The sequence below is a fragment of the Tamandua tetradactyla genome, chromosome 18, assembly GCF_023851605.1.
Source record: "Tamandua tetradactyla isolate mTamTet1 chromosome 18, mTamTet1.pri, whole genome shotgun sequence".
Classification (NCBI taxonomy): domain Eukaryota; kingdom Metazoa; phylum Chordata; class Mammalia; order Pilosa; family Myrmecophagidae; genus Tamandua; species Tamandua tetradactyla.
Window position 1 is genome coordinate 51143834 of NC_135344.1, and position 14236 is coordinate 51158069.

Consider the following 14236-nt stretch of genomic DNA (forward strand, 5'->3'; position numbering starts at 1 on the left):
CTGGCAGCTTGCAAACTAGAAAACAACTCAAATTAACCTCCAAGATATCATTGTATCATTTTATACCTGTTAAGTCAAGGTAATTGAATAATAAATATACTCAATCTTGGCCAGGTTCATAAGGTGAAAGGGGTTTACTCATAATTGCTGATATATAAATTGACTTAAGCCTTTTGGAGAGGATATTTACAAGCATGTTTCATGAGCCAATAACAAGTTTGCACAATGTATCTAAGAAATAATGATTGATACAGGCATACATCATTTTATTGCACTTTATTTCACTTTTGCAGATATTGTGTTTTTTACAAATTGAAGGTTTGTGGCAACCTGGTGTTAAGCATGTCAATTAGTGCCATTTTCCCAACAGCATGTGCCCACTTCGTGTCTCTGTTTTACATTTTGGTATGTCTCACAATATTTCAAATTTTTTCATTGTTATTATATCTGCTATAGTGATCTATGATCAGTGATCTTTGATATTACAATTGTAATTGCTTTGGGAGCCATGAACCACGTCCATATAAGACAGCAAACTTTACTGATATTGCATGTGTTCTGACCGCTCCACCGACCAGCTGTTCCGTTTCTCTCCCTCTCTATAGACCTCCCTATTCCCTGAGCCAAAACAATATTGCAATCAGGCCAATTAGTAACCCTACAATGAACTCTAAGTGTTCAAGTAAAAGGAAGAGTTGCATATTTCTCAGTTTAAATCAAGAGCTAGAAATGATTAAACTTAGTGAGTGGGTTGAAAGCCAAGATAGGCCAAAAACTAGTCCTCCTACATCAAACAGTCAAATTGTGAAAGCAAAGGAAAATTCTTGAAAGAAATTGAAAATGCCACTCCAGTGAACACACAAATGATAAGAAAGTTGAAACAGCCTTATTGCTGAAATGCAGAAACTTTTAACGGTCTAGATAGATCAAACCAGCCATAATATTCCCTTAAGCAAAAGCCTAATCTAAAGCAAGGCCCTAACTCTTCAATTCTGGTAGGCTGAGAGAGGTGAAGAAGCTGCAGAAGAAAAGACTGAAGCTAGCAGAGGTTGATTCATGGGGGTTCAGGATAGACGCTATTTCCCTAAAAGTGCAAAGTAAAGCAGAACATCCTGATGTAGAAGCTGCTGAAAGTTATCCAGAGGGCCCAGCTAAGACAGCTGATGAAGGTGGCTGTACCAAACAACAGATTTTCAATGTAGAAGAAACATCCTTCCTTATATTGTAAAAAGATGCCATCTAGGACTTTTATTGTTAGAGAGAAGTCAATGCCTGGCTTTGAAGCTTCCAAGAACAGGATGACTCTCTTCTTAGGAGCTAATGTAGGTGATGACTTTAAGCTGAAGCCAATGTTCATTTACCATTCTGAAAATCCTAGAGCCCTTAAGAATTATGCTAAATCTATTCTGCCTGTGTTCTACGAATGGAACAACAAAGCCTGGGTAACAGCGCATCCTTTCAACAACATGGTTTACTAAGTATTTTAAGCTCACTGGGAAGACCTACTGCTCAGAAACAAAGATCCCTTTCAAAATATCACTGCTCAGTCAAAGTAATTCAGGGGACCCCTTGAAAGAAAGACTGCATGCACTTCCTGGTCCCTGGCGACTAACTGGGGACGCCTGCTTTGTCATCATGAAGGATCGTGGATCTGCGTAAGTTAGTCTCACTTAAAGCTATGCCTGCCTATAAGCCACCAACCAAGCTGGTAACTGTTAGCCTCAGAGGGAGCAGTTAAAACTAAGTCTCCCGAGTAACACATATGGAATAAAGATGAATAATAGGGGGAACAAATATTAAAATAAATTTAGATTGAAATGCTGGTGATTGGTGAGGGGGAGGGGTGGGGAGTATGGCATGTATGAATTTTGTTCTGTTTTCTTTTTCTGAATAGATGCAAATGTTCCAAGAAATGATCATGATGATGAATATGCAACTATGTGATGATATTGTGAATTACTGATTATATATGTAGAATGGAATGATCAAAAGTTGGAATGTTTGCGTTTGTTTGGTGAGGTTTTTGGGGTTTTTGGGGGGTAGTTAAAAAAAATTTAAATTAATAAAAAAAAAAAATCAGTGCTCATTTACAATGTACCTGGACACCAAAGAGCTCTGATGGAGATGTACAATGAGATTAATACTGTTTCATACCTGATAACACAACATCCATTCTGCAGCCCATGGATCAAGGAGTCAAATTTCAAGTCTTAATATTATTTGAGAATACCGTTTTTAAGGCTATAGCTGACATAGACACTGATTCCTCCGATGGATCTGGGCAAAGTCAATTGAAAACCTTCTGGAAAGGACTTACCATTCTAGATGCCATTAAGAATATTCATGATTTATGAGAGAAGGTCAAAATACCAACATTTACAAGAGTTGGGAAGAAGTTGATTCTAACCCTCATGGATTACTTTGAGGGGCTCAAAACTTCAGTGGAGGAAGTAACTGTAGATGCAGTGGGAACAGCAAGAGAACTAGAATTAGAAGTAGAGCCTGAAAATGTATCTGAATTGCTACTGTCTCATGATAAAACTTTAAAAGGGTAAGGAGTTGCTTCTTATGCATAAGCAAAGGAAGTGGTTTCTAGAGATGGAATCTATTTCTGGTGAAGATGCTATGAACACTGTTGAAATGACAACAAAGGATTTAGATTATTACAAAGCTTAGTTGATAAACCAGTGACAGAGTTTAAGACAACTGATTCCAATTTTGAAAGTACTACTATGGTAAAATGCTGTCAAACAGCATCACATCTACAGAGAAATCTTTTACAAAAGGAAGAGTGAATCGATGCAGTAAACTTCACCGTTGTCTTATTTTAAGAAACTGCTGCAGCCACCCCAACCTTCAGCAACCACCACCCTGATCAGTCAGCAGCCACTGACATTGAAGCAAGGCCATCTACAGGCAAAAAAGATTAAGATGATGGCTACCATTTTTAGCAATAAAGTATTTCTAAATTAAGATTTGTGCTGCTTTTTTAGACATAATGCTATTGTACACTTAATTGACTTACAGTACAATAAACATAGCTTTTACTTGCACTGAGAAACCAAAAACTTCATGTGGCTTGCTTTAATGCAGTTATTTGGAAGCAAACCCACAATACCTCCAAGGTATGCCTGTATATTGTTAATATTCTAGTGTATGGGTAAAGATTCAGATTATGAAATCAAACAATGGATTGATTAATGAAGATAAATGACTTTCTTCTTTACATTTCCAGTATACTTTCATAACGTTATTTGCATTACACAAAAACATTTTTAACTTAGAATGTGACCCAATTTAATACATTAACATTAGACCTTAATTGTGCATTTTGACTTGTCAATTGGTAATTCTTGTCAGTTTCAATTCAAAACTTTCACACATTATTAAGTCATGAAGTTAGCACATCCTTAACATAAATTATTATCATCCTTTATACATCTATAAATACAAGCCTAATAAATGGACTTTCTAATACATCCTGAATTTAGACAAAGTTAAAACATATAAAAACACAGATCCTTACCACAGGTCTCCGTTCTGATCTGTGATGAGTAATACAATGATCCAGCAAGCTGTCTTCATCGAGTTCTCTCTGACAAAATGGACACACACACCTGGACACAGCACAGAACATAAACAATACTCATTGTTCTGTAATGAGATAGTAGTCATTCAACTAGATGTAAAAAACAGAACGTAGGTGGATCTAGTTTCTCGTCCTAGTTCTTCCTCTGATCCAATACTATTTTCACTGTCCTGATAATGGTTTGGGTGCCTACATTTTTTCCCCTGAGAAAGATAAATGTGTAATCTCACTGGGACAGAGCAAAGAAACAGCTCAAGGACACGTGAAGCACTTTGGAAAAAAAGCACAATTTGAACACCCATTAACTCAGAAACTGAAAATCACACCACCCACTGTCTCTGGCTTACCTTTTCCCTCTTCCCTTTCCTAATTCAGGTAACATCTTAATTAGGTGTTACTTTTTCCTTGTCTCCATTAACACATATAACTGAAGGTTTAGACTCACATTATCAGTATCCAGTGAAAAATGAAAATAAGAATGATTAGTTTCAGGCTCACAACCAACCTCTGACTACCTTGTTAAATTCTTATGTCACTAAGGAGCATTTATCTCTTACATCCATGCCACCCAATACAGCAGCCATTAACCATAGGAAATAATGTTTATTGAGCACTTGCAATGTGGCCACTGAAAATTGAGAGGTGTTTCACTAATACAAAGTGTTAATAACAGGGAAAACTGAGTGTATGAGGGGGCAACATGGGAACTCTGTATTTTCAGCATGCTTTTTTTTTGTAAACTTACAACTTCTCCAATACAAATAAAATAATAAAATACATTTTAAAAATCACACACACACAAAATTGATATGTGCTTGTATAAAATGCACACCTCATATCTACGGATTAAGATGGAAAGAATGTAAAATACCACAATAATTTTTATATTTTGGTTATATTGTGCTTAAATACAATTTACTAAAAATTAATTTCACCTGGCTTTTTTTTTTTAACTTTTTACTTGACTACTAGAAAATTTTAAATTATAATGTCATCTGTGTTACATTTCTTTTGGACAGTGCTCCTTTAAACTTTTAGCAGGCTTGGACTTTTTTTTTGTTTGCTCACTTTGTATTACAGAGGGCTGCAGATGCCTATTCCCCAAGACTTGTGCTCTAGACCAGCTCCCCATATAAGGAGCAATCAATCCTACACACTCAAGAGTTGTCATTCTTTCTTCTTTTGTTATTCTTCATTCCTGTTGTTCATTGTGGCCAATCTTACCTGAATCTATACTCTGTTCATCGTAAATATACTCTGAAAATTTATAACATGAACTAAAATTAATCCTATAATAACAGGGTAATTCTCAAAGCAACCTTGATATATCTACAATCTTGAACTATCTTTAAAAATTCTATAGATGTTAAAATTCTAGCAAAATCAAAGCAATGGGACCATTATTTGTGGAATTCCTGGTTATAAAACATAAGCTATATTTTGGATTTATTTTCATAAAATAGGCAGAGTTAATGCTCTTCTTAAGGAAAGAGAAAGAAATCCCAGTAATACTGAGTATCATTATTAGGTAGCTGACTTCAAAACCAAATTCACTGCTTTCAAATAAAAAAGTAATAATTAATAAAAGAAAACAAAAAATAGCAAATTTATAGATTTCAAAGCCATCAGCCTATCCATGAGCAGAACCCAAACTTTCTAATTACTCAGACACATCTATATTACAGTTTCCATCAATAGTGATGACCCACAATTGCCCCTTTTTCTTTCTTTAAATTAAAGGAAAATTTTGTTACTGATTAATAGTCTTCATTTCACCTATTTACCACTTCCATTCTCCTCCCAGCTGCACATATTAACCACCAGAAAAGCATGCCCCTAAATCTTAACAAGCTTGTTCTTTCCTTGTTAAAATATATACTGAAATATTGTGTAACTCCACTTACATTACATATGTCTAGTATAAGCAAATTCACAGAGACAAAAAGCTGATGAGAAATGACCAAGGGCTTGAGGGAGGCGAATGAGGATTTATTACTTAAAGGGTTTCTTTCTGGGTGATGAAAAAGTTCTAGTAATGGAAGGTGGTGATGGTAGCCCAATATTGTAAAAGTAGTTAATGACAGTTAATCATACATTTAAAAATTGGTTAAAAAGGCAAATTTCATGTTATATATATATGCTACCACAATAAAAAATAGAGAGAGAGAGTAATCAAGCAGCCTAGAGAAGCTGAATACTTCTTGTATGTGGCTGACTCCAGGGACATAAAGAGAGTGGGACTCAGAAAATAAAGTATTGTTTGTCAACACTGTTTCTACTCCTATGATGTAAGTGCGACCAAGGTTCTATGACTCTCCATGTCTTAAAGCTCAAATCATTTGCCTCTTTCTTCACATGAGCTCAAAATGAATAATCTGTAAAGTTCTTTAAGGTTAATATAAAAACTACAAAAGTAAGATGTTAAATAGTTGTTTAAAAAAAAATATATATATATATATATAGGGCCACGGTCGCTCAGTGGCAGAGCTCTCGCCTGCCATGCCGGAGACCCAGGTTGGCTTCCCGGTGCCTCCTCATGTAAAAAAAATAAATAAATAAAATATATATAAATATATGGGTGCTGCTGATGGAAGAATAAAGAAGAATAGCCTCTTAACTGTGATCAACTTCAGGAATCTATTACTCAGAAGAGTCTAGTAGAAATTTAAGAGTTCTGCATTTTATTTTTTTTTACTTTTCCTTAATGCAAACTTGTCTGAGGAAGTGGCTCCAATCTCTCTGGTATGTGGCTGGTTTCCTCCATGCAAAGTTTACAGTACAGAGAGCAAAATTCTTTGGCAATGATTACGAACAAATAATTATTAACAATAGGTATTATGGTGAAGAGTCTAAAAATAACTATATATATATACATTTTCATAATAAAAGGGTTAAATTTTACAGCTCTTTAAATTTCTCTATAAATATCTCAAATTTAGCATTATTGTGTTGAAACAAACCTTGTTGCCGTCTCCCCAAGTTCTTGTATTGGTCCATACTTATCTATGTATTTCTGACAAGTCCTTATGTGTGCCCTCATTTCGCTGAGGCAAACCTATATGAAAGCAAATTCAAAATAAACCCACTGTTGAAAAGGGGCTCAATGAAGTCTTATGTGATTCAGATTCTGCCATTTCAAATAAGGTCATTGTGGGGTCAGTCGGTTGATTGAAAAGATGTATTCATGACAACAGTACCACAAAGTTAGGGCATTATCAAGGATAGGAGTCTTACATTTTCCTCAATACTTAGAAGACCCAGTGTTGGCTTCTTGAAATTTGGTTCTTCTAAAAGGCATTTTTTTAAAGTAGAAGGATGTATATTAACTCAAATTGACATTTTATTGAACGGCATTACCTAAAGGTGATGGAAAAAAGGAAATGAGAATGAAAAAGCAAAAAGAGAGCAAAGGGGAAGGAAAAAGACAAAGAAAAAAAAAAAAGAAAAGTAAAAGCAAAACAAACAAAAAAGACAGAAAGAAAGGAAAACAAAACAAAAAAGAATAAATAGATGAATTTTAGAGATGTGCATAGTAAGCTGAAAGAGGCACCCTGTGCCTTTGAGAAAGATATAAATTTCATGGTTTTATCATCTGCCCGGTAGCATTACATGAATTCACAATACACAGTATATACTTAATGGTTCCATTAACAGCAAACATGAAAAGACTGACAGCTCTAGCAGTCCGTTCTTATCAGGGCAGAATAAAGAGGCCTTGTTCCTCTAAATATACATTCAGAGACCTAACCATGAGGGAACTGTTGCTAGCATAACACATATTCTACTCAATGTTTCATTGGAAACTCTGATAAGATCTTGTGCTAAAGGCAGCTCTTTACAGCTGTGGTAAGGCAGCAGATCCACTTTGCTTCATTTTGCCCAAGCTACGGAAGTTAAACCTCAAACTTGAAATCTACCATGTCAAGGAAACAGTTAAAATTGTTTATCAAAGGACAAAAATAAAAACAGGTTGAGTGTGCATGGGTGGTTCAGTGGTAGAATGCTTGCCTTCCAGGTAGGAGACCCGGATTTGATTTCTGGACCATGCACCCAAACAAACAAACAAACAAACAAACAGTTGACAAGTAAAAACAAATAATCGCTTTACAAATTCTAAAATATGTAAAAACTAGGATGGATTTAGGTAGCTGTCTAAAACATGTTTATGCCCGGTAACATCAATTTTACACAATCATTTACACAATTGTGCTCTCTCGTCTCTTTTACTACTTCTACTAAAAATTGCTTTCTTTCTCTTTGTATCTTTGAACAAAGAGAAATGCTCCTCACATCAATTTTAGCCGTTTGGGGACTACATACTGACAAATGACTTGATAATGAAACCCATAAAGTATCTAGTCTATACACAAAATTATGTGAGATGTAAGAGATGGCAGAAAAACATACGCCATCGTGCCTGCTTTAAAGGTCATTATAAGTAGGGGTAAAAAGTGATGCGTAGTCAAGCTGATAGGAAATTGCTTGATATAGGGTACTGGAATATTGAGGGAAGGCCTCATGGAATACCCTGGGCCCTGGAGAACAGACAGAATGTAAAATTAGATATAGAAGGAATGGGCACCATTCCTGGCAAAAGAAAGAAACAGATGCAAGAAATCTCAAAGGAAAAGTCAAAATCCTTGTGACTAATCAGATATGGGAGAGGGGGTGAGAAAAGGAAGGGAATTTCCACCCAGTACAATGTTCTGGTTCCTAACAAAAACACCAAAGGTGGGATAAAGAACTAGCTTATGGGACAATATGATGAATTTGATTTTGTACATGTTGAACATTACATAATGATGAACTACTAAAGTAGAAAAAAAACAATAACCTCTTAAGAATTTAAAAAGGTATTGATCTTGAGAACTTACTATGTTCTAAAAGCCCTATATATTTTTTATCATTTACTTTCACAATTACCTTGTGACATGAACACTTTCCTTATCTTAGAAAGAGGTAAACAAAAATTAGATGAATAACTTGCCCAAAATCAGAAATAGTGAGAGAATTTGCATTTGATCCCTGTATCTCTGATTCTGTACTCAGGTAGCCGTGACAAATTATTGAGTCTTATGTAACTATTTAAAACGACACTGAGAGTACTCAGAGAAGGAGCCCGAAAGGCAAGGCTGTTCTCAGCTTCTCCACAGCAATGGCTCTGCCTCTGGACCTTGAACAGAGGCTTGACGAGTGCAACCAGGGTGTCCATGGAGGGACAGGCGCCGGCATCTGGCACCTCCTGACCTGTGGGCTGGCGCTCCCGAGCATGGCCATCTGCACCCTCAATCCTGGCTCCATGCAGGCCTCTGTGCACACCGTCACCTCTGTAGCCCCATGCCTGCCACCTCCATGTCAAACCTCTGCCCACGGGCTCCCAGCACCCCTGAGGACCAGGCAGATGCCCCCCAGACAATAAAAGAACAGATACTAAAAAAAAAAAAAAACAATGTATTGGCATTTATCACTTTCCAAGGTGCTGGATACACAGTTGTCAATAAGACTCCTAGTCCCTACTCACACGGAACTTAAATCTAGTGGGAATAACCATCACTAAACCAAAAGACCCTCAAAAACATAATTAGAAATGGTGATAAGTGATGGAAAATGGGCTAAGAATGATAGAACAATAATTTAGATAAATGATCAAGAAAGATTCTCTAAAACAATTTAGATCCTCAGGACACAATTTCATTTGATCTCTAGAATGGCATAGCTAAATGCCCTATCAAGCATTTCCCCTTGGCAACTCAAATGTAACATATTTCTCCAAATTCGCTCCATCTATCATTACCTTCAAGAACCTGGGAGCATTTTTAAAGCTTTACTTTCCCACATCCAATTACAAATTCTGTCAATTTTGACTCCTAAATATATCCTGAAATAACCTCTAATTCCATAATCCAGCCCGTCCCCCTACCCCAGCCTCCGTGTCTGACCTATTATAATAGCCACCCCACTGGTTTTACAAAGTCCACTCCTGTCCCCACCCCCCAAACAATTCACTACACTAGATGCTAGGGTGATATCTTAGAAAATATATACCAGATTATTGCACTCCAAAGCTTACAATCCCTCTATGGTTTATGTGGTGGTTTCAAGCTGTATGTACCCCAGAAAAACATGTTCTTAAATTTAATCCATTCCTGTAGGTGTAGACCTATTGTAGATGAGACTCTTTGATGAGGTTGTTTCAGCTAGGGTATGACCCACCTCAATCTGAATGGTTCTTAATTCTATCACTGAAGTCCTTTATAAGCAGAATGAATACAGAGAGAAAGAGAAAAGCTATGGAACGAAGTTAAAAGCAAGAAAACCCAGAAGAGAAGAGAAAGACTGGCAAACATTGTCATGTGCCTTGCCCTGTGGCAGAAGAGCGAAGGATCACCCAGCAGCTGTCTTCAGAAAGTATCACCTTGATGATGCCTTGATTTTGACATTTTCCTGGTTTTTAACCATAAGTGAATAAATTCCCACTGTCTAAGCCAAACCAAATTTCATGATATTGCTTTGAGTAACCTAAAGAAAGTTGAAATGCTTACTATTATACTTAGGATAAGAACTAGTTCATGGCTTCCCAGACGTCACCTGATCTGACCAGTCTAGTATAGTATCAAAGGAGGAAACAAGGAGGAGGTGGTAATAGTGTTAAATAATGCAAGGTCCAGAATCACAGAACTAGAGATAAACCACTGGATTTGTTAATAAAGCTGCTCATCGTTGGGCTGCAGGAGAGTAGCAGGAATGGAGACCATCTAATAGGGGTTTATGGGAGTCTTGCGAAGAGAGGCAATGAAGGCAGTCAATGAAGGCACTTGAAAAATGAGACGATGGTAGGAGTCAGGTGACTTTTACTGCAGCCTATACAAATGAAATTGGAGGAAAAGGAGAATGGGAAGCTGAGATAATACACTTTAGAAGAGGTGGGGCAGGATGGGGTCAAAGATATAGGTGAAATGATTAGGTGCATAATGATTTTCTCAGGGGCCTAAGCCAGGAACCACGAATACAGGCAGGGCTACATACCGGGGTTTCGCACTCAGTGCATTTCTGGTACTCTGACTTCATTCTTTTGGCTACATCAGTTGCTGGAACTCCTTCTGAAGGAAGATATGCTCGGCAATAAGGACAGGTCCACTTATTGCTCTTTAGACTGGTAGCAATACAGGAACGGCAGAACCTACCCAAAACAAGCCAAGAATTTATTACTTTCCTTAAAAGGTACAAAGGGACCATTATGACTGCTCCTTTTTGTAAACTGTATTTTAACACTCCTTGTACACCATCCCCTTGGGAAAAGCCATCCTATTGCTTGCATTCTACACTTTCCAGAGAATATTATACCTTTCCAGAAAACTGGGGGTCATTTTACCATGTGTACTGCATGCATTTGAACAAAAGTAAAAATAGAGTCACAGTGGAAAAATAGCATCCCTATAAACAGAGTTATAACTATAACTCAAAGGATATCTGCTGTATTCTTCTTTTTCCTAATTCCGTTTTTCCTCAAGATTTTTTTTGGAAAATAGGCCTTTGCCCTGTGGGGTTTTGCATGTGTATGATAAGAAAATAGCAGCGAATTGAGAAGATAAAAATACCAGATACTTGATCGTTTTTTATAAAACTGTTTTATAGTCATTCCAGATATAGACAATAATATAACCAAAATTACCACTGTTAGGAATGTTCTCCAAGTCAAGAGATATAGTCTCTCATTTATTTAAAGATGACCGTAATAAAATCTTAGCACAATCAACACTATTGAGAGAAAGTCTTTATCCATTATTTAGAAGCTGTCAAAAGATAAGTACATAATGAAGAGAAAAATAAGCTTTACACTACTTGGCATATAATATCTAGTTGGGAATATTAATATATGTAATATATGTCAAAAGTTAAGCTTCTAAGAACTTATGTAGATTACACATATCTTACATCAGAGGTACACAGTCCAATGAAATTTCACAAATTGAACATACCTGTGAATCAGCACACATGTCAAAAACAGAACAAGACCAGCCCCTAGAAATTCCCCTTCTGCTCTTTCCCAGTCACAGCTCTAACCCTTCCAAGGCAATCACTTATTTCTTTACATTAGCTTTGCTTGTTTCTGTACTTCATGGAAACTGAATTATACAATATGTACTCTTTTGTCTGATTTCTTTAGTTCAACATTATGATCATGAGATTCATTCATATTTTTGTGCATTAAGATTATCCCTTCTCATTTTGCACAGTGTATGAATAAACAGACCATTCTATTACTGGAGGGCATTTGGGTAGTTATTTAGATGATTTTGATGATAAATTTTAGTAATGGACAAGCACAGCTCTTTTCCAAATCATTCTTGTTCTTTTTTCTGCTTTAACTCCACATGATAGTAGGCAGTACCTACTCCTAAAAGTACTCTTCTATGAATCTATTATAAAATCATTATAATACCCATTATAATACCATTATAATACAGAGGTGATCTGTCTACACAGCAGTTAAGGCAGTTTCCTGATGTTTATACTTGCCAGCATCCATTCCCCCTTATTCTTTTTCAAGCTTTTTTTTTATTGTAAAATATAACATATATACAAAGCAAAGAAAGAAAAAAGCAATAATTCTCAAAGCACACTTCAACAAATAGTTACAGATCCCAGCGTTTGTCATAGGCTACCCTTCCATCATCTCAGATTTTTCCTTCTAGCTGCTCCAAAACATTGGAGGCCAGAAGGAATACTAATATAGTGATTCAGTAGTAATACTCATTGGCCCAATTCCATTCTCTCTGTCATACCTCCTCCCTCTCCCCTCAATCCCTTTCCCAATCTATAGGGATCTTCGAGCAATATCCCTGATGACTTTTTTCATGTTGAGTAGGGGTGTCAAAACCAAAGGATGGAGATATAATTAAATGATAATCTTGGAGAGGCTGGCCCCTCTGAGTTTCAAGATTTATCTGACCTAGGAACCCTGTAGGAATTTTAGGTTCCAGAAAGGCAAACCTAGTGTACGAAACTTTAATAGGGTTTCAGTTTCAAGCCCTAGGTGTTCTTAAGAGTCAACAGGAGTTCCATTCACTAGAGTAACTTTCCAGAAACCTATAACCTCCAGATGGGTCCCTGGACCAGATAAGTCCTGAAACCTAGAGGGATCAGCCTTTCCAGAACATCAGCTATTTCCATCTCCCTACCTTATTACTGATAGCCCTTCCAGATGAAAAAGTCAGAATAGGCATAGCCCAAATAGCCCTGAAGAGTGGAAAAAGATCAAAGGTGATGGTGGATATATATAGAGAAGGTAGCATTTAGCAAACAAGGATGACTGCTGAATCAGTATATTGACCATTTATTTTAGTCTCCAGTATCTTAGAGAAGCTAGAAGTAAAAACCTAAAATTGTGGAATTATAACCCAAACCAAACTCTGAAATCTGTTCTACAACTTATTGTCGTACTGTGCTTTGAAATTTATTGCTTTTTGTATCTGTTAATTTTCACAAAAAAGAAAAAAAGTCTATTGTAATGATAAAAAGTATTTATTCCTTCTAGCTTCCAATGTTCTGGAGCAGCTAGAAGGAAAAATCTGAGACGATGGTATAGTAGCTCAAATGTCAAACTGGAGGATCTGTCCTGTAACTACTTGTTGAAGAGTATTTTGAGACCCACTGCTTTTTTCTTCCTTTGCTTTGTATATGTCATATTATACTAAAAAAGTTGGGGAAAAAAAAAGTCAACATGAGTCATTCCTCCTCCTCCTCCTCCTCCTCCTCCTCCTTTTCCCCCCTTATTCTTGAAATAGCATTCTGATTTTGCTCTCAGGAAATATCAGATACAATTACAGTCTTGATGGGTGGTTGTATTGGTTTGCTAAAGCTGCTGGAATGCAATATACCAGGAATGGAATCGCTTTTAAAATGGTAATTTATTAAGTTGCAAGTTTATAGTTCTAAGGCTATAAAAATATCTAAACTAGGCATCCAGGGAAAGATACCTTCATTCAAGAAAGGATGATGGAGCCCAAAACACCTCTGTTAGCTGGGAAGGCATGTGTCTGACATCTGCTGGGGGTTTTTGGCTGCTTCTCATTTCAAGGGGGTATTTTCTTTCTTCATCTCTGAAGGTCTATGACTGTAAGCTCTGAAGATTTTTCCAAAATGGTTCCTCTTAAAAGTCTCCCATAAGCAATCCCATCTTGAATGGTTGGAGATGCATCTCCAATGAAACCACCTAATTAAAAGGTCCCACCCATAATTGAGTGGGTCACATCTCCAGGGTAACAGCTTAATCAAAAAGATCCCACCCAATAATACTGAATGATGATTAAAGAACGTGGCTTTTCTGGGGTACACAACAGTTTCACACTAGCACAGTGATAAACAATGATAGACAGATCTGGGATTTATTTTGGAACTAAAGGCAAAAGGATTTACAACATACCAAATGAAATATTTATGTCCCATTATACTAGGTGAAAGAGGTCAAATTCAAAAGACTACTTACTGTATGATTCCAAAATTAGCATGACAGAAAGCAGATGGGGCCAGGGGTTTGGAGGAGGCAATCGACTACAGAGGACACAGAGAACGTTTTAGGGTAATGGAACTGATGTTTATCTCATTTGTGGTGATGTAACCACAAACGGTATGCAATGACCAAAA

At 36.7% G+C, this 14236-nt stretch overlaps 1 protein-coding gene across 3 annotated transcripts in view; it reads right to left on the minus strand.

Annotated features, from left to right (window-relative positions):
- Positions 1-14236, minus strand: part of RNF125 (ring finger protein 125) — a 133838-nt gene that overhangs the window by 28884 nt on the left and 90718 nt on the right. For all 3 annotated transcript variants that reach the window (XM_077135712.1, XM_077135711.1, XM_077135710.1), the window contains exons 2-4: positions 10616-10769; positions 6550-6644; positions 3527-3617 (exon numbers count right to left, since the gene is read on the minus strand). In XM_077135712.1, coding sequence (XP_076991827.1) covers positions 3527-3617; positions 6550-6644; positions 10616-10769 — 340 coding nt within the window. The remainder of the gene's footprint in view (positions 1-3526; positions 3618-6549; positions 6645-10615; positions 10770-14236) is intronic.